The 27,408-nt window shown below is 38.4% G+C and overlaps 1 protein-coding gene across 3 annotated transcripts in view; it reads right to left on the bottom strand.

The window, feature by feature from the left end:
• The window catches only part of PLEKHA5 (pleckstrin homology domain containing A5), a 262,209-nt gene that overhangs the window by 104,001 nt on the left and 130,800 nt on the right, over positions 1 to 27,408 (bottom strand). For 2 of the 3 annotated variants that reach the window (XM_070371158.1, XM_070371156.1), the window contains exons 4-5: positions 2,121 to 2,204; positions 1,110 to 1,230 (exon numbers count right to left, since the gene is read on the bottom strand). In XM_070371158.1, the coding sequence (XP_070227259.1) occupies positions 1,110 to 1,230; positions 2,121 to 2,204 (205 nt within the window). Of the gene's footprint in view, positions 1 to 1,109; positions 1,231 to 2,120; positions 2,205 to 20,155; positions 20,287 to 27,408 lie in introns of those variants that run through there. The other variant, XM_070371157.1, reaches the window with a different exon arrangement.

The following is a 27,408-nucleotide window of genomic DNA, read 5'->3' as shown; positions in this document are numbered from 1 at the left end:
CTGTTTTACTATTATAAAATACTTAATTATTTTCTAAATAAATAAAGACAATTCTTTTATCATCTTTTGATTCTCTTGCTATCCTTAATTTAGGCACCAAGCAGTAACTTTAAGGCAACTATTTATTCAGATTTAGCAGATTTTCTAAGAGTTTGAAGACATTTTTACATTAAAATTCTATATCAAAACATAAACATTATGGTACAAGAAGCAATAACTATAAATTATTATAGCCACACAAGTCTGAGATCATAGATTAAACAGTATTTTTGTTTCTGATTACAAAGAAAAACCATCCACTTCTGTATCCCTATGGCTATAATACTTTTCACATAATGGATTCTAAATATTTCAGTCATCAAACAACTGACATAGGGTTTTGAAACCTTTTAGCAGTAATGGATACAACATTAACAAAGTAGTATAATATTATAGAATAAAATAGAATATATATATATATCATTCTGTGTGCGTGTGTTAGTGGCTTAGTCGTGTCGAACTCTTTGCAACCCCATAGACCGTAGCCCACCAGGCCCCTCTGTCCATGGGATTCTCCAGGCAAGAACACTGGAGTGGACCGCCATTTCCTTCTCCAAAATGAACTATAGAAAGAAAGTGAAGTCTCTCAGTTGTGTCCGACTCGTTGCGACCCCATGGACTGTAGCCTACCTACCAGGCTCCTTCATCCATGGAATTTTCCAGGCAAGAGTACTGGAGTGGGTTGCCATTTCCTTTTCCAATATATCATTCCAGGCATACTTAATAATAGGATTTCTAGGTCATTGAATTAATCGTCACCTTTAAAACTTAAGTAGATTCAATAAACTGCCACTGTCTCACACAAACATCCATTATATTTGTAAAACAATTCAAAATCAGAACTCTGTAATATTTAAAAACTATAACTCATTAAATTATTAAAATATAATCTTAGTTCTTTATATTCTAAGGCCTTGCTTCTTATGCCAATTACTTCAAATGCAATTAGATTCATGTAATAGCAAAAATGAAATGATTGTTCTATAATTCTAAGTTCATTAAGAGTAATAATAATGGATACTACCAACTATGTCAGTTATCAATAATTAAGAGTAAGCAAAATAACTTACCCTCCCTACAGGGCTCATTGGATGCACCGCATAGTCTGAACTCATGTTATAGTTCGAAGCTTCATTTATCATACTTATAGGTCGTTCCTTTTTTTCTTCAGATGTCATGGTTGCAACAGTCCTGAAAATATAACATGTCAAGAGTGGCAGAACGTGCTACTTTTGTAAACCACTTTATAATGACATTTTCCTGGAGCTAATAATGCTGGTGTCTGTCTGACTTTTCCAAACAGCTGGGTATTAGTTCGAGCTTAATAAGCTCTATAGTTCCAGCTTAATATTTATAACTACTTGAAATATAACTAAGCACAACTTAAGTTAATATCATGTTTATTTTAATAAGCTTTCATACAGTTATGTTACTTGGTCATCTAACTGGAACGTTTTAATTACAAGATTTGCTATTATAATACTGAAGGCCATAAAAATGATAGGGAATTCCCAGGTGGTCACGTGGTTAGGACTCCTCACTTTCACTGCCGAGGGCACGGGTTCGTTCCTTGGTTGAGGAACCGAGATCCCATAAGACAGGCAGTGCAGCAGCCCTCTCCCAACCCCCTAAAAGAAAATAATAACAATGGTACCAACAACTAATTTTTGAAGAACAGGTTTATAAACTATTTTCAAATAAATTTCACTTGATGCTTATAAAAATCCTGAGAAATGGTAATTCCCAGTATCTCTATTTAAGGATGAGAAACCTAAGTTCAAATTAGTCTAATAATTTGACCAAGTTTAGTTCCCCCTGACCTTGCATCCAGGGATCTTGAGTTTATTCTCTGTGTTTGAGCTATTATAAAAATAGCTTTTGAAATTACATTCCTCATGAAAAAAATTCTAAGCCATGTTTCTAAACCACACATAGTAAATAGATGGTATTCTGTTACTACCCTTGACTACAAATGTCCAGATAAAAGAACTGTTCAATTGTACTGTATTAAATACGGATAACAGCAATTGGAATGCTGACCCCATTTTGAATAGAGGCGTTCCATGAAACGCTTTACTTACTGTTCATTCACTACAAAAATACAATTGTCCTGGGATGGCTGTCCCGTGACTGGATGTTTACAGGTCACTTTCCTTTCATTATGGCTGGAAGAAAAGAGAATAAGAGAAAATGAATGTACTATTACCACAAACTTTACAAAATACCAGGTAGCGAAATAGCCAATTTCTTCATTGCAACAATAAAGTTAGTGAGTAAAGGTGATGCAATTCAAAGCCCCAGGTACTGACACTCCTACATAGCCCTTTCTACTATCTACTGTATGTACCTGTGTGTGTACATGCTAACTTAGTTTTACAATACAGCTAGACTCACCAGTTCCCAACCCACCCCTATCCAGAGTAGGACCTCAACCTGTTCTTCTATTTTCATAAACAAAAGGAAGCTGATCTGGCTCCACAATCATTGCATTTTACATGACAGGTGGGCCATGAATAGAAAGTAAGTATGAGTATCCACCTACATCCATTATTTTGTATCCCAGTCTACGCACATTATAGAGACCCACTATCAAATTCAAATATGGAAAGATCAATCTAATAGCACTACAAGACGGGCATCAGAATATTAAATGTAGAGTGTAGCACTGGAAGAGCAATAATTTATGGGATTGTCGTTTCACAAAAAAATCTTTACATAAATCATGTAAAGGGACTGATTTTTATATCTGAAGAAAGTATGCTATAGAAACATGTAAGAGGAGAAATGGAAGGAGCAAACAAAATTGTTTAATGAATGTACAAACAGCACAAAGAAAAATCTACCTTTTATGCTTGCTGAAAAAAAAACTGCTTTAAGAGTGGCTATTTTTTGGAGAAAAAGATCTTTGCCTAAGAACTGCTATTCTTCCTAGGTCAAGTGATAAGATTATGCCTACTACTGTCTTCGGAGATCAGTCCTGGGTGTTCATTGGAAGGACTGGTATTGAAGCTGAAACTCCAATACTTTGGCTACCTGATGTGAAGAGCTGACTCATTTGAAAAGACCCTGATGCTGGGAAAGATTGAGGGCAGGAGAAGGGGACGACAGAGGATGAGATGGTTGGATGGCATCACCGACTCAACGGACATGGGTTTGGGTGGACTCCGGGAGTTGGTGATGGACAGCAAGGCCTGGCATGCTGCGGTTCATGGGGTTGCAAAGAGTTGGACGTGACTGAACTGAACTGTCTTCTGGATATGAAAGGAGAAAAATCCCAATCTATTTATCTAAGTCCAAAATAACAGATGCCTAAAATAATATGCAACATGCAATGATACCTAAAAAATATACATCATTTGTAAACAAATATTTTTTTCTCCACTGACTAACATACCACAAAGAAAACTGTAAGGAAGATCAATCACTGACATGCTAGACCTTAGAAAACAACTTTAATTATGGAGAAAACAGTCAAGATGTTGTACTGAATACTGCTTTGTTAATTTTAAAAGATTATTGCATGTGATCTGTATTAACACATTTGATAGGTGGTTAAGAGGCGGTGGGTTTAGATATTTATTTGTGGTGATACTTTCACTACATAAAAAGCACGCAAATGACTTTCTTATCAGTTAATTTAAGAAAGTGCAACAATGGAAACCTAAAGTCTCATAATGGGATATCAGCTTATACAATAAGCAATAAACTGATGACAGAATAACTAAGAACAAACAGCCTCTGGAGATGAAGTGGAAAATGCTGAAGTACCTAAATGTGATGAATACCATGAATATGTCAAGGTACATAAATTCTGATGTTCTAACAGAATAAAATGCTGTGGGGAAGGGAGTAAACCTATGATAGAGATTAGACACCTTAATAATGAAAAAAGGAGGACAGCATCTTTTTTTAAGTCTCTACTTGAGAAGGGGCATTAAAAAGCTAGACTTGGTTCAGTGGAAGGTAGAAGAGAAATACACAAATTCTTTTTATAAAAACCAATATTGCAAAAATAAAACAAATACTCCCTATTGTATTGCATTATTTTCCAGTACTATGCCATCTTGCCTAGAGGGAATACAGCAGACTCTAACCCTAATATTCCAGAAACTGTAAATTATAACTACAGGACCCTGTAACGGTTACTGGCCTAAGAGATTATTACTCTGACCACCAGACAATAGATTTGAGTATTCATTAGACAAGGACATGGGCTTCCTTGGTGGCTCAGACTATAAAGAACCTGCCTGCAATCCAGGAGACCTGGGTTTAATACCTGGGTCAGGAAGGTCCCCTGGAGAAGGGACTGGCAACCCACTCCAGTATTCTTGCCTGGAGAATTCCATGGACAGAGGAGCCTGTCAGGCTACTGTCCATGGGGTTGCAAAAGAGTCAGACACAACTGAGTAACACATGCAGACAAGGACACAGGGCAAAGGAGACACTAAAATAAAGAACAATCATAAAGGAGCATAAACACTCTTTACCCTGAAAGTGGATGCTCTTTCTATTAAACTGAATACAGTTATATTGTCCAAGTACTTTTAGGATCACAATGTCTTTAAGTAAAACCCACTAAATAAATAAAAATCTTAGCATTCTATCTTAGTTAAAAGTGCATGCATGCATGCTCAGTCGTGTAACCTGCCAGCTTCCTCGGCCCATGGGATCTCCCAGGCAAGAATACTGACTGGGTTGCCATATCCTCCTCCATGGGATCTTCCCGACCCAGGGATCAAACCCATGTCTCCTGCATTGGCAGGCAGATTCTTTATCACTGAGCCACCTGGGAAGCCCCTTAGTTAAAAGATCAGTGATTAAAATCAATCATGAAAAATGAATATATCTATGCTCTTCTTTTACTTTTTTAAAGTATCCATTGTGTTTTCTTTTATTTAATGTTATACTAAGTTGACATAAAAAATCATTTATTTACAAGGGCACTCTAACATGCAAGTCTTCTGCTATTCTTTAATCAAAGAAATCATCTTTCCTATTACTTAGGCCTAACTGTAATACGTACACAAAGAAGTCCTCTCAAATGTTTATTTGTTCTGACTTAATTATAGTCACTCAAGATTACTAGGTTTCTATAAAATTAAAATTCATAAGATTGAGATTTTATAGGCAATGAGTTTAGTTATAAAATGTCATCTCTCATAAAACAACATACTTATCAAATAAAAATCAGAGTAATGTTTTCTAATGATTTTGTTAAAATATCAATTAAAATAAATTAAGAATATGAAAAACCAAAATATCAACCAAACAAGTGTTTAAATGTGGTAATTTTCCACAACCTGGTAGGATTGTCAATTCTTACTGCTCTTCTTTGTGCAAACGTATTTTTATATACTTAAAATTTTATTTTTATATTTCAAAAAATTAATTTCTAAATCATCCACAGGAACTAAAAATCAGTTAAAAATATACTGAGCCAACAAATGAAAGCAATGTAAATATAACCCAAATGAATCTTTAAAAAAAATAAGCAAAAAGCCATCACTGTTAATGTGCAGAATTCTTTTAGTGCATAATACACAAGTTCTTTAATACACACAGCAACGGGGCACCCTGGGAGGTGGCTGGCCACATATGAAGTCATGACCATCACGCTTGGCACAAAGGAGGAGGGACTGCTCAGGACCACAAGAGGGAAGGGAAGACAAAATTCCAGCCTTTCTTCAGTTCTACCGGTCTGTCTGCAGTATTATTTACGAAGTATATCTTTTCATCCAACACTCACCATCCTTTTTGTAGTCTAAGCTTTTCTTTTTTTCCCCTCCTCCTTTGAAGGGTCTCAAAATCCAGATGAAAGTAGTATCAGTTTTCCTGTAACATTTATGTACAAGGATGTTCCGATGCAATTTGTGTACTACAGAAAAGCTGAAACATCACATAAATTCTGCATTTGTGTATTCATGAGCACATTCACAAGAAAGCCTAGGTGAGTGCAGAAACGGCACCTGATGATGTTGATAGCGAGAAGCACATGAATGACACACTTGCACACCCTCAAATGTCCAGCAGCTACTTCAGTTCATTGTCTGTTTTACAAAACACACCCATTCACAGTGACACAACTGTCTAATTTCATGTCTTTCCACTTTCAACACTTCCCAATAATTCACAAGCTGAAACCTCTCCAATGTCCATTTCCACAAGCAAACTGCCGGTCTTTTTCAACGCAAAGTGTATTTGTAGTACTTTTTTTCCCTAAGCATTTAACATGTATGAAACTGTTATGTCTTTCATTAGGCTCCTATCTTTATTTGTTTAATTAATTTATTAGGCTGCAGGTCTTTAGTTGCAGCATGTGGGATCTAGTTCCCCACCAGGGTTGGAACCCGGGCCCCATGCATTAGGAGTGTGGAGTCTTAGTCACCAGACCACCAGGGAAGTCCTCTTATTTTTATTTTTATGTGTCACTAATGAGGTTTTTGAGTACTATGCTCCTAAAGCCATTTTCCACAAAATCCCTAAACTTTCATTGTCTGAGTTCACACAGGGAGGTGATTTTTAGGAAGACGTGTGCTGTGTTACAGCAAAAGTGACTGTACTAACTAAATTATGAATTAACATACCTCTGCGCTACCCAAAGAAAGGCAATGCCAAAGAATGCTCAAACTACCACACAATTGCACTCATCTCACATGCTAGTAAAGTAATGCTCAAAATTCTCCAAGCCAGGCTTCAGCAATACATGAACTGTGAACTTCCAGATGTTCAAACAGGTTTTAGAAAAGGCAGAGGAACCAGGGATCAAATTGCCAACATCTGCTGGGTCACAGAAAAAGCAAGAGAGTTCCAGAAAAACATCTATTTCTGCTTTATTGACTATGCCAAAACCTTTGACTGTGTGGATCACAATAAACTGTGGAAAATTCTGAAAGAGATGGGAATACCAGACCATCTGATCTGGCTCTTGAGAAACCTGTATGCAGGTCAGGAAGCAACAGTTAGAACTGGACATGGAACAACAGACTGGTTCCAAATGGGAAAAGGAGTTCGTCAAGGCTGTATATTGTCACCCTGCTTATTTAACTTATATGCAGAGTACATCATGAGAAACACTGGGCTGGAGGAAGCACAAGCTGTAATCAAGATTGCTGAGAGAAATCTCAATAACCTCAGATATGCAGATGACACCACCCTTATGGCAGAAAGTGAAGAGGAACAAAAAAGCCTCTTGATGAAAGTGAAAGAGGAGAGTGAAAAAGTTGGCCTAAAGCTCGACATTCAGAAAACTAAGATCATGCCATCTGGTCCTATCACTTCATGGCAAATAGATGGGGAAACAGTGGAAACAGTGTCAGACTTGGGCTCCAAAATCACTGCAGATGGTGACTACAGCCATGAAATTAAAAGATGCTTACTCCTTGGAAGGAAAGTTATGACCAACCTAGATAGTATATTCAAAAGCAGAGACATTACTTTGCCAACAAAGGTCCATCTAGTCAAGGCTATGGTTTTTCCAGTGGTCATGTATGGATATGAGAGTTGGACTGTGAAGAAAGCTAAGCGCCGAAGAATTGATGCTTTTGAACTGTGGTGTTGGAGAAGACTCTTGAGAGTCCCTTGGACTGTAAGGAGATCAACCAGTCCATTTTGAAGGAGATCAGCCCTGGGTGTTCTTTGGAAGGAATGATGCTAAAGCTGAAACTCCAGTACTTTGGCCACCTCATGCGAAGAGTCGACTCATTGGAAAAGACTCTGATGCTCGGAGGGATTGGGGGCAGGAGGAGAAGGGGACGACAGAGGATGAGATGGCTGGAAAGCATCACCAACTCAATGGACATTGAGTTTGAGCAAACTCTTCGGCATGGTGACGGACAGGGAAGCCTGGCGTGCTGCAATTCATGGGGTCGCAAAGAGTCGGACTCGACTGAGCGACTGAACTGAACTGAAACTGCTTCAGCTCTGTCTGACTCTGTGACCAGATGGACTACAGCCCGCCAGGCTCCTCTGACCATGGGGTTCTCCAGACAAGAATACTGGAGTGAGGTGCCATGTCCTCCTCCAGGGAATCTTCCCGACCCAGGGGTCAAACCCTTGTCTGTTACGCCTCTTGCATTGGCAGTGGGGTTCTTTACCACTAGCACCACCTGGGAAGCCCTGGGAATAATTTTTATCTCCCAAGGGACATTGGGAAATGCGTGGTAAGATGTCTGGTTTTACGTATATATTATTTAAGTATAGTTGATTTACAATGATGTGTCATTTCTGCTATATGGCAAAGTGACTCAGTTATACATATATATACACACACACACATATATATACACACACACACACATTCTTTTTAATATTCTTTTCCATTAGGTTTATCCTGGACATTGAATATAGTTCCCTGTGCTATACAGTAGACCTCGTCGTGTACATCCACTGTCTGGTAGCACTTTTTGAACATTACAACTGGGGTTCGTATGTAGTGAGTAGAGGCCAGGATGCTGCTCAACATCTTACAACTTGCAGGAGAGTTTTTCACAGGAATAAAGGATCCAGCTCCAAATATCAATAGTGCTGAGGCTGGGCAACTTCCAGGAGGACCTGCACCAGGGGGCATGTTTCAGGATTGCTGTTGCCAGTTCCCTGGTCCCTGCGGTGAGCCACTGTCAACCCACAGCTCTGCAGGAGATCTTTCAAAACCAGCAGGGGACATGGGTTCAATCCCTGGCTGGGGAACCAGGCCTGAACACACTACAAGCAACTAAGCCCAAGTACTGCAACTACTCAGCCCACGAACCACAACTCGAGAGTCTGTGCACTGCAAGAAAGGATCCTACCTGATGCAATGAAGGTTCCATGTGCTACAACTAAGATGGCATTTAATCCATAAATAAATATTTTTAAAAATAGTGCTGAGGGTAATAAACCCTATGTGACGAGCATCATTGCCCTCTAACAATAAACTCTACCACATAAGCCATGTGTGTTATTTCTGTGGGTTCACTGTACCTGTTACGTCTCAGCTGCCTCACAGTTAGGTAACAGTAGCTATGTCACATGTTGCTTGTCTATTTGTTTATAACTGTTCTAGGTACCTGGTGATGGCCGTGAACAAAACATAAAAATCACTGCCCTTGTGGAATTTACTTTCTAGTGGGGATGTTTATGAAGATTAAATGAGTAAAGAGTATAAACATGGCCAGGAACAGACAAGGCCTTGAAGACATTTATTTTTGTTATGAACTAGAGGAATTGAGCATATGTTGGTGTCATCAGACAACTTATTAGGTTCAGTAACCTATTTAAACTGAAATAGTTCAAATGAACATGCAACCCGAAAAATGTTAAAAACTCTTGTTATCCCGCTAGTCAGTATTTACTGTCAAAGAATAAAGGTGTGATCTCTCGTGGCTCTCATGTTTCTTGTCAAGATATTCCTAATATATCCAAAAACAGAAAATAGAGGAGAAAAGTCATTCTAATATAAAAGCTCCAAGGAGAGAGTAGCTATGTTTTTAAGGCAGTATTCAAGAAGGTTTTTAAATAATGACAAACAACACTTAAAAAAATGGACTCTGCTATTCTGAAGAGTTCATTACTGAATGAAATAGGTCACATCCAGGAGCTCATTCTGAGGATCATGCTCTATCAAAGGTAAAGGATCAAATCTGTGGCACTTTTAGAAAATATATCAAGAAATTGAGAAACAGCAACACAAATTGCTTGTTCTTTGGCATTATGCCCTCTTCACTCTTTATTACTAGACATTTAATCATTTACTAGAATTTAAATGAAAGATCTGCTTAATTCCAACCCCTATGGAACTATTTCACTCAATGATAACTGGATTTTAAAAGATCTTTTGATGAATAAATCCGTGTGTGTATAAAATGGCATATTTCCATCAAAAAATTAAATGAGAAATCTACTGGAGATGGAGTAGAAATTCATTATTCTGCCTTATTCTTTTTCAGATCGTATTTGTGAACCAAACAGCGCCTCATGAAGGTTACTGTACCAGAAAATGTGGGTGAAGGTGTGCCACCTTAAGCAGTTCTGAGCTTTACATCAAAAGGGAAAGCTGATAAACTACAACGGTTTCTATAACCCATTAATGGAAACAGAATTTAATGGGTTAGAATCAACTCTAAGTGGCAGCTAGTGTTACATGAAGAGTAATTTAGACTGTATGACAACACTCCGAAGACTGGGAATGCTGGTGTTCATGTCCATTCCCAGGCTGGCTAGAGGAAGCCATTTTTTTGGTTCAGTCCACCCTGCTAGTCTGTTCTCAGCAGGACACTAATAAGGGAGGACATCAGTCAAGGATATCCCTAAGGAAACAATCCCCCATACACTAAACAGATGCCTGAAACATCCATTTCAAATATAAACCCCAGTAAAAGTATGGGTTTAGAAAGAGGAAAAAAGATGTCTGCTAACACGGTGTTTAAATTTTTGAGTATAATGATGAAAGGAGGTTAACACTGAAAGAACTTTCATTCTTACTGGAGTGATTATTTCAAAATATACAAGGCAAAACATGAAATATTTAGCACAGCTATGAACTGAAAAATGAAATCTAGTTTTTTTTAAACTTTATTTATTTTTAATCTAAGGCTAATTGCTTTACAATGCTGTCTTGGTTTCTGCCACATATCAACATGAATCAGTCATAGGTAATTTGGTTTTAAAACTCCTGTTATCCAACATTCAGGCTACAACTTTGCAACCTTTGTTGAGTGTAAATGTAAATTTTGTATCAGGTATTTATAAACAGGTGAAATGCCCTCACATTAAGTCCTTTGAAACATTAGGATTTGTCTGGTTTTTGCAAAAATGAATATATCACTGACAGTACTAGATTGAAAAATTAAAATGAATCAGCACAGTACACAGTGTATATGTATATTCTTTAAACCAGATATGGAAAGAAGCTATTTTAGATTTAAAAATAAGAACATTTGAGATTCCAAGGAGATATGATTATTCATGACTGCATAATATGGCAATACTGACTAGTCTATCCTGTTTAGCTGGGCATCTGACCAGTCTCAAACTGGCTGCAGTGTTCCCAAACATCACATGCAGACCACAGAGTCTAGAAGTGAAAGGAAAGTCTCCGCACACACTATTCCTTTTCAAGAAGTTTCTCAAGAACTCCCTGGCCATCCTTGTCTAGACTCTCATTGGCCAGAAATATGTGTCAAAAGGGCTTCCCAGGTGGCTCAGTGGTAAACAATCCGCCTGCCAAAGCAGGAGATATGGGTTTGATCCCTGGGTTGGGAAGATCCCCTGGAGGAGGAAAGGTCAACCCACTTTAGTGGGTTGAAGAATCTTATGGACAGAGGAGCCTGGCAGGCTACAGTCCACAGGGTTGCAGAGTCTGCCATGACTGAAGCACTTAGCACCCACATATGCATACAAATGAGATGACATAGTATTTGCCTTTCTCAGACTTGTTTCACTTAGCATAGTGCCCTCATGGTCTATCCATGTTGCTGCAAATGGGAATATTCCACTGTGTGCCTATGTATTACATACATACAAACTGCATTTTCTTTACCTATTCATCCACTGATGGACACCTCAGTTGTTTCCGCATCTTGGCTATTATAAACAATGCTGCAGTGATCCTGGGTGGGCGGCAGTGCACAGCTTTTTGAATTAGTGCTTTTGTTTCCTTTGGATCAATACCCAGAAGGACCTGTTAGATCAACATGGTGCTTCTGTTTTTAATTTTTTGAGGACCCTCCATACTGTTTCCCACCATGGCTGCACCAACTTACTTCCCACTAATGTGCACTGAGGGTTCTCTTTTCTCCACATCCTAACCAACACTTACCTCTTAAAACAAGTGATGATAGTGGTTCTAACAGGTTTGACTTGCATTTCCCTGTTGAGCACATTTTCATGTACCCATTGGTCTTCTATATGTCTTCTTTGGAAAAACCTCTATTCAGACCCTCTGCCCATTTTTTAACTGAAGATTTTTTTTTTTTTTTTTTTTTTTGCCATTGAGTTGTGTGTGTTCTTTATACATTTTAGATATTACTCCTTATCAGACACATGACTTGCTAATTTTTTCTCCCATTGGGTAGACTGCCTTTTCATTTTATTGATGGTTCCCTTTATTATTCAGTTAGTCCCATTTGTTTTTGTTGCTGTTTTCTTTGGTGTTAGGAAAAGATTTTTTTTTTTAACGTTTTGGCCATTAATAACTATGTACTAGCTACTTCTTAGTATTGCAATTCTCCCCTGTGGGAATATTTGTTTTAGTGATTTTTTTTTTAATATTTTGGCTTCATGAGTGACTCCAATGATTGCTTTACTACAAAATCCATTCTATTTTTTAACTTAAGAAATAAATATTGAAATTGCTAACATCAATAATGAAAGATTGAGGGCAGGAGAAGGGGATGACAGAGCATGAGATGGTTGGATGGCACCACTGACTCAACTGACATGAACTTGGGTAGACTCCGGGAGTTGGTGATGGACAGGGAGGCCTGGTGTGCTGCAGTCCATGCGGTCGCAGAGTCGGACACGACTGAGCGACTGAACTGAACATCAGTAACAGCCAATAATTCTTCTGAGTGATATGTCAGACAGAGCAAAGTTTACTAGGTATTGTTTTATCCGTGTACCAGTGGTAAGAAGGTTGAAAATCTATCGACTATGCACAAAGTATGTATTTTAGAAAACTCTGTCCCACAGAAGAGATTTTGATTCTCTCTTATTAAATTCAGCTGCACACCCCCATTTGTATGATTTGCTCAGCATCATGTATTTCCCTTATGGGAGAGAAAGAAGGATTTAATTTAGTCTAAGAAAAATAGGATATCATAGTGGTTTGGCAGTTCTTTCTGCAACCCTGTCAAGAAGCCAGTATCATGACTTGGACTTTTACAAGGGCCGAGACCTTAAAACGTGCCTCGTACCCATAATGCTGTTAGACTGGAGCAAGGCAGAGAGATGTGTGGACTATGGAAGTGATTGTATTTCTCAAATTTAGGTACAAAACCAAAAAGCAAACAGCTCAGATGTGCATGGACAACTCTTCAATATCCTTCCACTCAAACCAAAAAGAATACTGTACATTCTCAAAGTGGCCTTGGTTTCATTATACTATCAGACAATTATACTTTTTGACTTGTTTTAAAATTGAAGAGCTTTGCAAACTATCATATATAGGATGGATAAACAACAGGGTCCTACTGTAGAACACAGGGAACTATATTTAATATCCTGTGATAACCCATAATGGAAAAGAATGTATAAATGGGTATAACTGAATCACTTTTCTGTATAGTAGATATTAACAACATTGTAAATCAACTATACTTCAGTTAAAAAAAAACTGAAGTGCCTTTACCAATAGAAATTATGATGCTATAATGTGTCACTCTGAGACTTAGTCTCAAATCAGGTTTAAAAACTATGTCTGAAGCAGTGACTTAGTTATTAAACATGATTTTTATTTATTAGTTATTAAACCAATTGGGTCTATGGTGGTCCAGAGTAATTTTTAAAACACTGTTACATGTAAAGTTGATTAATGTCTTATGCAGATAACTATTTGGATTTAATTTCCTTTAAATAAAAAGGCAAAAAATGCTATGTTGAAATCTGACTACCACAATGACTGTTTCTGCAATTTATTTTTAAACTGAAAATATGCTGGCATGGAAAATTATGCCTGCAATTAAAGGCAGTGTTTTAAGAACAAAAGAAAACACTGAAAGTGCCATGCCTTTTCTTGAGAGAAACGGAATTCTTGAGCCTTAGTTATGTGAATAACCACTGAGTTAGCAATCTAAAAGATTGCAATTTTTTTTCTTTTGCGAAACATGTAAAGTATATATTTCCTTTCCCCACATTTAGTTCTAAATGCCATTTGCCTTTAACTTCGAACTAACTGCTTCCAGACGTCCTGCTAAAACCTCAGTGATTCATTTACCCACATCTCCAAATTTTCCTTTCAGCCTTAACCCTTTATATTCTCTCCTTTCTCCTCTCATCATTCAGGAAATGGAGCATCTCAGATTTCTTGGGGGCTGGGAGTGGGGAGGGGGGTAAGGAACAAAAGATACACCCTCTCTGATCCACACTCCCAACAAGAAAAATAAAAATCAGCACCTAAATAGCAACCACCACGTGACGTCACTCTGAGTGCAGCTCACGCTCTCCATCTGAGCCTGCTGCACTGGAAGCAATCCTCACACAGCCCCTCCGAGGTATGCAATACTGTCTTCACTCTACATGTGAATAAACTGAGGCTCACAGCCTCACTTGTATTCTCCATGTGTCAGAAGCCACATGGAGACGTGGTCCCCAGAGCTCCAGTTCTGTCCTTTTCAGTCTCCTTTTCCTGCTTTCAACAGCTGCACCTTCTTGACTCATCACAGCCAGTGAGCCTTCTCAGTTCTGCCTTACATCTTCTCCCAGGTTTCTGCTCAATGGTAACTAAAACACAACACAACACAACACACCTCAACACTACCCTCTCCTTGCGCACACCGTGAACATGTACCCTCCCCTGCCCTCTCATGTCTCACTGCCTAGCATCACCCCAAGGTTATTCCCATCTGAAGCACAGTAATGAAACCTTTACAGATTCCAACGGAATTTTAAACCCAGTGTTTCTTTTCCATCTTCTTATTCTCTACGGCTTTGCAATCATTCTTCACTCTCAGTTGCTCAGACAACATTATCACGATGTAAATGTAACTTCATATTTCCCTGATTATAGGTCCCAAAGAATTGAAGCACAAATAACATCAATAGTAAACAATGGAATTTTTACAAAAGCACCCAACAGGAATTGAAAACTTTGCTTTTTCCACTGGGGAAATAGGAGTATGATGTAATGCTGCAAGTACAAAGCTCAAAGCATCATAGACTAGGAACAAAATAAAGGAAAAAAATTCAAAATATGAGATTCACATACAAATTATGTTTTAGTTTTTTGTATTTACAGATAATTTCTAAATCATCTTCTGAAAAAAAAATCCTAAATAAAACCAACATACTAATTTAGAATCTACAAAATAAATTTGACAATAGACTTTAAATAATTTTGGAATTAGAAAATAATTCAATTATCACCATGCTAGTTATGAAAAAAATGAACACAGCATGTTAATAACTGTTATCCATCCTGAGTTTTACGGGACAGGTACATTTAGACCACTTAATAAATCACATTATAAACAAAAATGCTTAAAATAATTTAGATAATTGTCTCACTTGGAAGTCATTTGAGTGATTCTTAAGAAGCTTTTAAATAGGAAGGTTAAATGACACTTTATGGTTAAAACAGAAAAATGGCTCTTAGAATGTACAAGCTAATCCACCAGAGTCATTTTCTGTCATGCACTCAAGAATCAAGTGACATTTCTGGTTGCTATCCAGAAATTACCCTACATAAGAAGCTCGCTAATGGCATCTCCATCACTGCCTTAGTCTAGGCTCTTAAGTCTCCCAAGGCCCTTAACAACATCCGAATTCATCTCATTATAATCAGGATATCCCCCATTTAGAGCATCCTCCACTGAACCTCAACTTCCTTCTATAAAACAGCAACCGAAACCAGAACAACAAACCTTATTCCAGAGGGCTTTTGAAAGGTACCTGGTAGCACCACCAGACATTACCTAATAAAGCCCTCTGCTGCTGCTACTGCTGCTAAAGCCCTCACTAAATAGTAAATAGCCGAACTTGAATATGACATGTGGACACAGGGTGGGCGACAGGGGAGAACGGGACAAACTGGGAGAGTAGGATTGACATATATACACTGTGTGTGCTTAGCTGTTCAGTCGTGTCTGACTCTTTGTGATCCCATGGACTGAGGCCCGCCAGTCTCCACTGTCAGTATGGATTCTCTAGGCAAGAATACTGGAGTGGGTTGCTATGCCCTCCCTCCAGTGGCTCTTCCCAACCCAGGGATCGAACCCAGGTCTCCTGTACTGCAGGCAGATTCTTTACCATCTGAGCCACCAGGGAAGCCCAAGAATATTGGAGTGGGTAGCCTTTCCCTTCTCCAGGGGATCTTCCTGACCCAGGAATTGAACCAGGGTCTCCTGCATTGCAGGCAGATTCTTTACCAGCTGAGCTACCAGGGAAGCCCATATATATTTTACTACCATATATAAAATAGATAGCTAGTGGGAAGCTGCTGTATAGCACAGAGAGTTCAGCTTGGTGCTCTGTCATGACCTAGAGGGGTGGGGGTGGGGGGTGAGGGTTCAAGAGGGAGGGTATATGTGTATACATATAGCTGATTGACTTTGTTGTACAGCAGGAACACACACAATATTGTAAAGCAATTATACCCCAATTTAAAGAAATAAATAATAAACATGAATGTGCTAGCAGAGTGAGGTTTCCTGAAGAGGAGTCAAATTATGTCACATCCTTGCTTTAAAAAGTTGTTGGCTCTCTGCCCTATGTTTAACGTGAAGTACAACTATAATTTAATGAATGAAGAAGCTGATAATTTGATCAAAAGTTAAAGTTTACTGTTGAATGATCTATGTAAAAAGTCCTTGTAAAACCACACAAGAGTAAAAATGATCACAGGGTATATACTCCAGTGATTTCAAAGAATGCTTATTTGAAAAAGTAGTCACTTATTTCAAAACACTATTAATTACAAAAGTCTAATGGAGTTTTAAAATAAAACTGAGCAGAATTCCAACTTAGGAACATGTCAGTAGTCAGAAATATTTCAGACAACTCTATTGCTCCCTAATGAATCCTAATTAGTAATCTTTTATTGTAACATGTATTAAATGGAGGATTACTACACCCTTGTTATGAAAGTTAACAACAAATTAGAAAAAGCAGAATTTAAGCACCATCTCGTTTGCTTTTGGGTGGTTATACACTACTTTAAAAAGCTAACCTAGTTCTAAATAGGTTGCAAAAAAGATCCAATTATTGTAGGTGAAACTTTCTTCCCAAAAGAATCAAGTTGACAGACTAAGAAGTTTTTCAAATTAGGAAAAAAATTAGTAATTATTGAATTTTACTATTCTTCATTAATCATTTTCATACTGCATGAGCTTTACCAAAACAACCACTTCAAGAATAAAAAGGGAGCTACTGATAAGTCAAATGATATCCCTATGCAACAAAAACATTTTGTTAAGAAATGGTATGCCTTCAAAATGGCTATGTTTTCTGTGTAACTTAAATATTTTCATTCACTCAGTATGAAACAGGCACTGATGACGTTTGGCCTTAATGATATTCTTATAAACAAATATGAGGAGTAACTAACCAAAAACGAGCCCAATTCGGGACTGATCTTGCTTAGAAAGGGGAAGAGCCGAGATGGTGGCCCAGAAGTGGCTGCCACTTGAATTGAGCCTCCATGGGATCAGCAAGAATATTCAGATGTGACCAGAGTTTAACCCAGATGGCAGGGAGGGGGCACAGAAATGAGACTGAAAATCCAGGCTTTGAGTGACAATATATTTACATATGATTTCCAGGTGGTGCAGTGATAAAGAATCTGTTTGCCAATGAAGGAGACGCAAGAGACGTGAGTTTGACCCCTGGGTAGGGAAGATCCCCTGGAGAAGGAAATGCCAATCCACTCCAGTATTCTTGCCTGGAGTATTCCGCAGACAGAGGAGCCTGGTGGGCTACAGTCCACAGAGTGGTGAAGAGTCAGACATGACTGAGCGCGCACGCGCACACACACACACACACACACACACACACATATTTATATATAAAATTTCCATTATGTAAGTTTTGAAGCAGGATATTTGTTCCATTGTTAGGTTCTCTGTCACTTCAACTTCAAAGGAATGCATTTTTTTTTACCCCTGAAAAGGTCCAAAGAGTAATGCATTTATGTGATGCACACAGCACGTTAATTAAGGCTCAGTTTCGTCAGCAAATCATTATCCCTAAGTACTGAGAAATTTCTCACTTACAGATGAGGCAGAAGTCGGACAAAGATTTGACCTAGAATAGCAGGCAGGGCCCACTTCCCGCAGCAGAGCCCCAGACACAGAGCAGAGCCGGCAGTGAACTCCGATGGCCGCTTGCGGCCACTGTGATGGCCGAGTGCTACTCAGGATATGTTTCCTTCTAACAGAGTGTGAAGCCACTGCACGCTATTAGATGGTTAGGATAACTAGTAGGTTTTCATCATCACAGTAAAGATTAAAACTCTCTAATGCAAGGCTCAAGATATTCCCCTCATTCATTTAACTTGTATAATCAATTCATTTATTCATGCTCAAACATTCATTAAATATTTATTATGCACGAAGTTTTGTACTCTCCACCATTATGAAACAAAAATATAGTTCAAGACTATAATGGGCTTCAGAATACTGTTCCATCTGAGTGGACCAAGCCAAATCTCAAACTTGAAGAATACCACAGTCATATTTTACCACCAGGCTTCAGTATTTTTGGGAATGAGTTCCTCAAAGAACACCTTATTCATGAACAGACAAGTACTTTATTCCCAGTGCTTCAGAGTTGAGTCAGGCTTTTATGTCAATTTCAGGTTATCCCCCTGACCCCCACCCCAAGCTCTGCTCATCCTCCCTTCTTTTGTCAGATTTAATTTCCTGTTCATACAAAAAAGTTAAAGTAGCTTCTCTTGATTTGAACTCTAGTGGTATTTAGGCCAGTGACCTCTGAGGTCATAATGCCTCAAAAACATCATTGTTAAGAATGCATACCCAATATATTTCAATTCATCATTACTACAGTAACTTACTGATTAAAATATTGGCTATTTTAAAACCATGTTAAAATAGTTTAAGTACATTTGAGATAAATTTTAAAAGCAATAAAAATATTAATGAGTTCTCTATATACTTAAAGCTTCTAGATTTGGGCAGAATTTGAAAATTCTACAACTTATGGAAAAAAATGGATCTTTAATTAAGCCTGTCAAGTCAAACAAAATGAAGCTGAAACCCCACTTCTATATCTGTTTCTAAAAATATAGAAGTATAATGTATTAGGAGTCATAATAAGGCAGTTATTGATATTTTTGTACATCTGTACATAAAAAACTGATTTTGATCATTTCCTCTCAATAACTATCCTATTCATGTAAAAGAAAATACATGCAGATAGTTTAATTCTTTATTTGCTTCAAAAAACTGATGTGAAAATATTCAACATTATCTATAAAGAATTTCTATATTGTCTTTTCCTCAACTAGACATACAAAGTAAAAAGTGACTGTTAAGAGAAAACTTTGAAAATTCTCCAAAAGACCTTGAAATAATAAGGCTGCGATTGAACTTTCAAGAGAAGAATTATGCCAGAAATGATAAAGCCTAAGATTTTTAAGGCTTCAGTTTATTCTATATAAACAGTATGAAATAAAAATGTCATTCCTTCACTCGAAAGGGAGGGGGAGAAAAGCAAAATATAGTTACTCAAACATACATACACACACTTTTACCCAATCTTCTGAAACTAATGATTTCAAAACTAACTCAATTTCTATAGTGCAATTCAAAGACATGAATTAATATTGCAAAAAGAAATAAATTTTTAAAAGGCATGTTGCCATCCTTTATAATCAAAGGCAGTAGTAACTTACTGCTCTTAAATTTTAGGCTCATAAATGAAGATTCCTATTTTGAATCACATTGCTGAAATAACCCCAAATAATTAAAGAATTAAAGAGCTGTTTCAGCTAATTGTTAATTAGTTCAGACTAGTGATATACTTTTTAATAAAAGTATTATGTAACGAGCATTGTTAACATCTCTAAAGGAACTTCTGAGAATTTATTCATTTCTTTCTTGTGAAGTGAGAAACAAAACAAAAAATCAAGTTTCTCCTCGGAATAAGTTAAAAAAAATAAATGAATGAAAATCCTTAGGCTTTCAGGCAATTTGCAACCACTGTGCATTTATGTAGCTTCAAGTTAAGGAGAGACCAAAAGGAAGATTACATCTTCAAATGCTTTAGTCATTTGAAAAAACCTCACAATGTATTTACATTTCTCTAAGAATACAATACTTCTAGTTATAGAAGTATTTATAATAAGTAAATCCTGGCACTAGGGCTCTAAAGCTTCCTTACCACAGGCTCATTAACTGAGAAAAGAACTACTGCTCATTTAGCCATCAGCTATTTATTATTACATATTAAAGTAACAGGCATTACTCACCAGCCTCCATCAAAATTACATTCAACTACAGGCAGAGGGGATACTGGAAGGAAAAGCAGACTCTGACTATGCTGCTTTGTCTTGAGCGGCTCCCAGATGAGCGCCCTGGGGACCGAGCCCTCAGGAAACGCACTGTGGCCGGCGGACTGCTTGCCACCCTGCCAGTCTGACACTGGGCTGACGTCACGCCAACATGTCACTGCAGCCGCAGATTGAGGCAGCTTCTCTCGAACAGTTTGTTGTGATTCTGTACGCCTTCCAGCCAGAGGAGTAGAATATGATTTCAGTTCCCTTCAAGTTGGCACACAGCACAGGGTAAAATACCAGCATACGTGGCTGCCAACGGCTTGTGAAGAGTGTTGTGAGGATTTTTAAATAACCTTAGCTCTCAAATAGACATTTTCTGTTAAAACTATAAGCAAACCTATTCAAGTGATTCCTTTCAAAACATTTTTTTGGGTTGCTGTTGTTTCCAAAGTTGATCCATATTTCAAAAAATTCAGCCAATAAAAGGTACAAAGAAAGCTAAAACTGTGGTGACCTAAATGGGAAGAGAATCCAAGACAGAGGGAATGTATGTGTATGTGTGGCTGATTCACTCTGCTGTACAGCAGAAACCACACAGCATTGTAAAGGAACTATGGTAGTAGTGTTAGTTGCTCAGTCGTGTCCGACTCTTTTGCGACCCCATGGACCGCAGCCCACCAGGCTCCTCTGTCCATGGGATTCTCCAAGCAAGAATACTGGAATGGGTTGCCATTTCCTCCTCCAGGGGATCTTCCAGACCCAGGGACTGGTAGGTGGGTTCTTTACCAATAGTGCCACTTGGGAAGCCCTAAAATACTCCTATAAAAAAAAAAAAGTTAAAACTGCCTTCAGTTCTATTACCTAAAATGATGATGATAATAATGATAATGAATGCTCACATATTATGTCAAGCACTTTACAATCTCAGCTGAGCCTCAGAACCCAACCATCTAGTATCTGTAATTATCCGCATTTTATGGAAAAGACTGAGGCACAGAGAAGTTAGGGAACTTGCCTCGCCACAATGCTAGTAAGTGACTGTTGCTGTTGTTTTTTAGTCGCTAAGCTGTGTCCTGCTCTTTTATGATCCCATGGACTATATAGCCCACCAGGCTCCTCTGCCCATGGAATTTCCCAGGTAAGAACACTGGAGTAGGTTGCCATTTCCTCTTCAAGTAGGTCTTTCAACCCACTTGATCAAATCCACATTTTCTGCACTGGCAGGCGACTTATTTACCGCTGAGCCACCTGGGAAGTCCAGTAAGTGACTGAGCAGGACTTAAAACCCATACATCTGATCACTAAGTTATACCATTTAGCAGGAAAGATACCAGCTGTTAACACCAGTTAACATTCTGGTGAACAATCTTTTCGACCAGAGTTTGTGTATATAAACACATATTTATTCAATATAAGGAAATCAAACTATGTATGTTGTTTTGCAATCTGCTTTTAAAAACTCATTAATACGCCATGGTCAGTTTTCCATGTCAGTAACTATATTCTTAACTTTTCTTTTTATGATGGCTGCCTATCACATTGATCTAAACCTAATTCCTACTAGACACTTAATTAAAAACTTTTTGTTATGAACAGTGCTTAAGGTAGCCTAGATACCTTTGTGCTTTCTTGTGTTTATCTGTGCAGGGTAATCCTTAGAAATGACGCAGATAGGTCAAAGCATGTGTGTGTTTTCAACATTTGCCTCTTTGACACTCCAAAAAGAGGTAACAACTTATATTTATAATTTAATACATTATACTTCTTTCCCACATAAAGGATACTGACAATTATTTTTCTTCCTTGCAAATCTAACAGAAAATACAGCTTTAATTGTGTGTTTGTGTGTTTTAGTTGCAAGTGAGGTTAAGGCTCTCTTCATGAGCTTGTTAACACGGAAGCAGTCCAGTTAAAGTCTACAAGCATGTAAGGTCTGGAGTCAGATGACTAAGACCAGCTCTCCTTCCAGCAGTTTTCAGACCACAGGCAAGTTAGTTGGCCTCTCTACGCTTCAATTTCCTTATAGGGAAAATAAAGATAACAATTCAATCCTCACGGGATTTTTGTGAGAATTAAATGAGAAAACCCATGTAAAGCAATTGGAATCATGCCTACCACATAACAAGTGTTTAATTAAATGTTAACTCATATTTGATGACCAATCATGTCTCTTCTGCATTTCATGCCCTTCAACTAAAAAGTGATTCTTAATACGACTTTTATAAGTCTTATTTTTATAAGATGTACTGAAAATATCTTGTTAGCATGCTAATGACACAAAAATGTGAAGATACCTCAAAGTGAGTTGTCTTACAATTAACCTAGCATGTAACATAACCAGTGCTAAAAAAAAAAAACAAAACACTCCTTTCATATGAAACTGCAATAACAGAAATTAAAAATAGCATTTCAAGTTGAGAAAACAAAATTGTTTCATCACATAGCTTGAAATATAGACAAGCAAGCCGAAGCAGTTTGCTATAACCAGAAGGGTTTGCATATGTTTTAGAATAGTAGTCAGTCATTCATGGATCTGTCCTATTTTTTTTTTTGAAAGTGAAGGTTTTGTGAATCTCAATTAGTCTCTGTTTAAACTTCTCACACTAAAAATGAAAACAAAACCCATTCTTGAAGACATCAAAGAAAAGTTAACAAAATAACTTTTGCTATAGTTCTGAAAGCAAAGGACAGTCCCTATTAAATGACACAAACGATAACAACCTTTAAGCACAATATATGAAGGTTAGAATGTAGTAAGCTTATTACTCCTACCCTAAGCCAATGTGACCTTGTGTTATGTAATAAAGTCTTCAACTGTTCACATCATCAGGGCAGGCGTAACAAAACACTTATCAAATCTACTAAGAAGGAAGCTATATATTTTTCTAGTAGATCTGGCTTAGGTGTAGTCATTGTTGTATATGCTATAAAATTATCACCTCTGAAGGCAGACATTTCTGTAATTAAATGGCAGCATAAGGAAATGGCAACCCACACCAGTATTCTTGCCTGGAGAATCCCATGGATAGAGCAGCCTGACAGGTTATAGTCCATGGGGTGCAAAGAGTCAGACATGACTGAGTGACTAACACTTATAATATGTTTACAGAATTGCAGTGCCTTGGTGGTGCTACATACAGCTGCCAAGAGAAAGCAATAATGAAGCAGCAGAGATCTGTCAAGAGACTCTGAAAGATTACCAGGAACACCGTGAACTCAAGAACTAACAAATTGACCAGATTACCAGGAACTCCAAGAACTAACAAGCTGACGGAGCGTTTGGTTTACAAAGTTACCAGCACTCAGCATTATTTCTCTAGGACCTGGGAGGCTCAGCCCCTCTGCTATCCCACCACGGTTTACAGGACTTCCACAGGGAAAACGGGGTTCTTGGGCAAGGAACATAAAAGGGGGAATTAGATAAGGTCCCTCCTCTCAAGGCCAGAACAGCCTGGAATTGACAGTTTACTAGGACAGAGAGAGCTGTAAACAGATCATTATAACGTAACCTGATTTGCAGAGAACAGAAGAGGAAGTGGCTAACTGCCTGGGGGGATCTGGAAGAGGTTTAGCAGAGGACAGTAAATGACAGCGGAGGAACTCTTTCCAGAGGACATTGCAGTTAGAGGTACCAGTAGTTGTGAAAGCACAAATTTAAGATGCAATCTAAACTTGACACCTACAAAAGGCACCCAATTAACAGAGGGGCGGGGGGGGGCGGGGAAGCATACCAATAGGGCAATTCTCACAAGCACCTGGTGAGATTTTGCCCTGCTTTTCCCCAAAGCCAGGGATGGCTAATTTAGCTTTTTACGATTCTGCCCACACCATATTTTTAGGACAGGAAGCTAAGGGAGATTGTGGATATATGCCCCATTGTTTGCTGGAGCTATTAAGTGTCTTCAAATCAGTAGAGAAGCCTAAATCTCAATCCATACTGATTCTCTTTTCATGTATCTCTGTGCTGTAGGGCAGGAACCATGCTTTGTTAGAAAGCCACAGAAAAACAGTCCAGTGAGGGCCTGCAAAGTATTTGCCACCAAGTCATGTGCTTCATTCAGAACACTCTTTAGGGCTGTTTGTGATAATGACTGAGGATTCAGTTGTGATAACTATCATTTTTCAGTTCTCACTTCACTTAGTGGCATTTAAAACTCTTGACCACTCTGTTCTTAAAAATGCCACCATGGACCCCAAACTATGTGACCTGGTTCCCCAGCCTTCACTTTGCAAGTCAGGCATGAATTCAAATGACTTGATCGAGCACCCAACTGTCTCTATAATTTGATGCTAGCTTACTCATCACTAGCACCCAAAGATGAAGCTCTTTTTAATAGATGAGAAACAGACCTACCCGTGTTTTTTTCCATACTGTCTCATAGTGCTGGCTAATGCAAAGCACTGAAATGTCCCATCACTTGGTAACTGAGTTTTATCTCCCAGGTCACTTAATGCAAAACTTCCAGGTCAGAAAAATACCACTACAATGAGAAACCCACAGCCACATACTCAACGATGCATAGTTCTTCTAAGCTACCGGGCAATTATGTGTCTACCTGAGACAGCGGTAGACCCACAGGTTGAAGGCTCAGTCGCACAAGACTGCCCCCACTCTAGATACCATCACAAATCCAGGTTATCCCTGCTTCTGACCCCTGGCTATACATCAGGTTCAAATGACCCTCATCTCAGGTTTGACTGATTAGCTTGAGAAGCTCACAGAACTCACAGAAACAGTTACTTAACATTTATTAATTTATTATAAGGAATATTGGGCTTCCCAGGTGGCGCTAATGGTAAAGAACCCACCTGGCAATGCAGGAGACTTAAGAGATTGGGGTTCCATCCCTGGGTGAGAAATATCCCCTGGGGGAGAGCATGGCAACCCATTCCAGTATCTTGCCTGGAGAACCCCATGGACAGAGGAGCCTGGCAGGCTGCAGTCTGTGGGGTTGCAAAGAGTCAGACACAACTGAAGCTACTTAGCACATGTGCATCAGGAATATTATAAAGGCTATAAATATCCAGACAGAAGGTACACAGGCATATAGTTTACAGAGGGAAAGTCAGAGTGCTTACAGCCTCGTTTTCCTTTCTCCCAAATTTCCAAATTAATTCATCTTGGCACATCAGCCACCATATCTTCACGACTTAAAGAGAAACCTCAAGGCAGCACTGATTACAAAAGTAAATTAAAAATACAGTCGTGCTTCAGTATCTTCATGGTCTTGGTTCCAGCACACCATCCATCCCCAAATTCATGGACTCTCAAGACCCTTATATAAGATGGCACAGTATGCTGCACAGTCTCCAGTATATTTTAAATCATCTGCAGATTACTTACAATACCTGATACATTGTAAATGTTATGTAAACAGGCAAATTCAAGGTTTGCTCTTTGGTACTTTTTGAAATCCCCCCTCTCCAATATTTTCGATTCACAGTTACTTGAATCAGCAGATACAGAATCCTTGGAGGTGAAGGACTGACTTTAATTCAAAAATATGCTGTCTCTCCTACCCTTGTTGTTGCTATTCATGTTGCTCAATCATGTCTGACTCTTTGAGACCCCCAAGGACTGCAGCATTCCAGGCTTCCCTGTCCTTCACCATCTCACAGAGCTTGCTCAAACTCATGTCCATTGAGTCAGTGACACCATCCAACCATCTCATCCTCTGTCATCCCCTTCTCCTCCTGCCTTCAGTCTTTCCCAGTATCAGGATCTTTTCCAATTTGTCGACTCTTCCCATCAGGTGACCAAAGTATTGGAGCTTCAGCTTCAGCATCAGTCCTTCCAATGAATATTCAGGACTGATTTCCTTTAGGATTAACTGGTTGGATCTCCTTGCAGTCCAAGGGACTCTCAAGAGTCTTCTCCAACACCACAGTTCAAAAGCATCAATTCGTCAGCGCTCAGCTTTCTTTACGGTCCAACTCTCACATCCATACATGACTACTGGAAAAACCATAGCCTTGACTAGACGGACCTTTGTTGGCAAAGTAATGTCTCTGCTTTCTAATATGCTGTCTAGGTTTGTCATAGCTTTTTTTCCAAGGAGCAAGCGTCTTTTAGTAGCATTATCCTCATTATCTTCTCTTAAAAGGTGAAAATCAGGCAAAGAGCAAATTAACTCACAGAAGCTGAACACTCACAGCAAGTGATAGCCTGAGGTAGATTCCAAACGTTCCACGAGCGTACTGCACAGGTAACTACATCACCTGAAGGTCAGGACAGAAACAAACTCGACACCACAAAGGAAGACAATCACTATGAATATAGGAAGAGAATCACTACGAGTGTCAACCCTCACTTGACAATGACCTAACAGTTCAGATATTCTTGATTCACTACCTTCAAAATGTTCAAGGGTTGTTCCATGCAACCAGTTAGGTTTTCTATTAGGGTTAAAATTGCATAACACAGCAAATTCTGAAAATGTAGTTGAAAGAGCTAAATGATTTAAGAATCAGATTAATCCACAAATACCTGCTTAGGAAGGAGCCAATTATAACAAAAAAGTCCGTCATACCACAAGAGTTTTTTCCCCAGGGAGTGGTAGCTACTAAATATACTTGCTTACTAACAAGACTTGAAACCTTCTAATTTGAAAATATCTCTCAGGTCATCAATGAGCAACTTGGCCCTTAAAGGCCAGTTAATAAGATACTGATTCAGCCATTTTATAATCACTTTATTTCTTCTGATCCTTTCAAAACTGTTTCCACTTTTTGTGTGAGATTGGTAGCTATGACTTCCTCCTTATAAACTGTGTCGTAATTTGTGTATCTCAACAATTTATTTGTACACCTTTTTGGTCCACCTCAAATGTTATCTCCTTGGAGAGATTTCCTCCAGTCTCCTTCATTCAAGATGCAGTATATATCAGGAACAAATACCATGACCAAAAAATCTGCAGTCATACACACCTACATTTCAAAGACTCTGTCAATAGAGATGTTTATAAGCTATTCTGCAAAATAAATAGAACATAACTAAACAACAACAAAAATATACTCATGGAAAGTGGACTAATAATTTTACAGATTGATAAAACTAAATAAAAACCCAAATGAGAGAGACACTCTAAAAGGCAACAATGATGCAGGCATTAAAACTTGACTATCTTCCTTCCCGTTCACAACTATCAAATGATGTCTCAACTTCTGAGCCAGGTGAAATGTCTGGTTATATTTATATCTCCTTTGAATACGTGAACACCCAAACT

Source organism: Bos mutus, chromosome 5, assembly GCF_027580195.1.
Source record: "Bos mutus isolate GX-2022 chromosome 5, NWIPB_WYAK_1.1, whole genome shotgun sequence".
Lineage (NCBI taxonomy): Eukaryota > Metazoa > Chordata > Mammalia > Artiodactyla > Bovidae > Bos > Bos mutus.
Note: the sequence above shows the minus strand (reverse complement) of the source record. Positions and strands in the feature narration are given on the sequence as shown.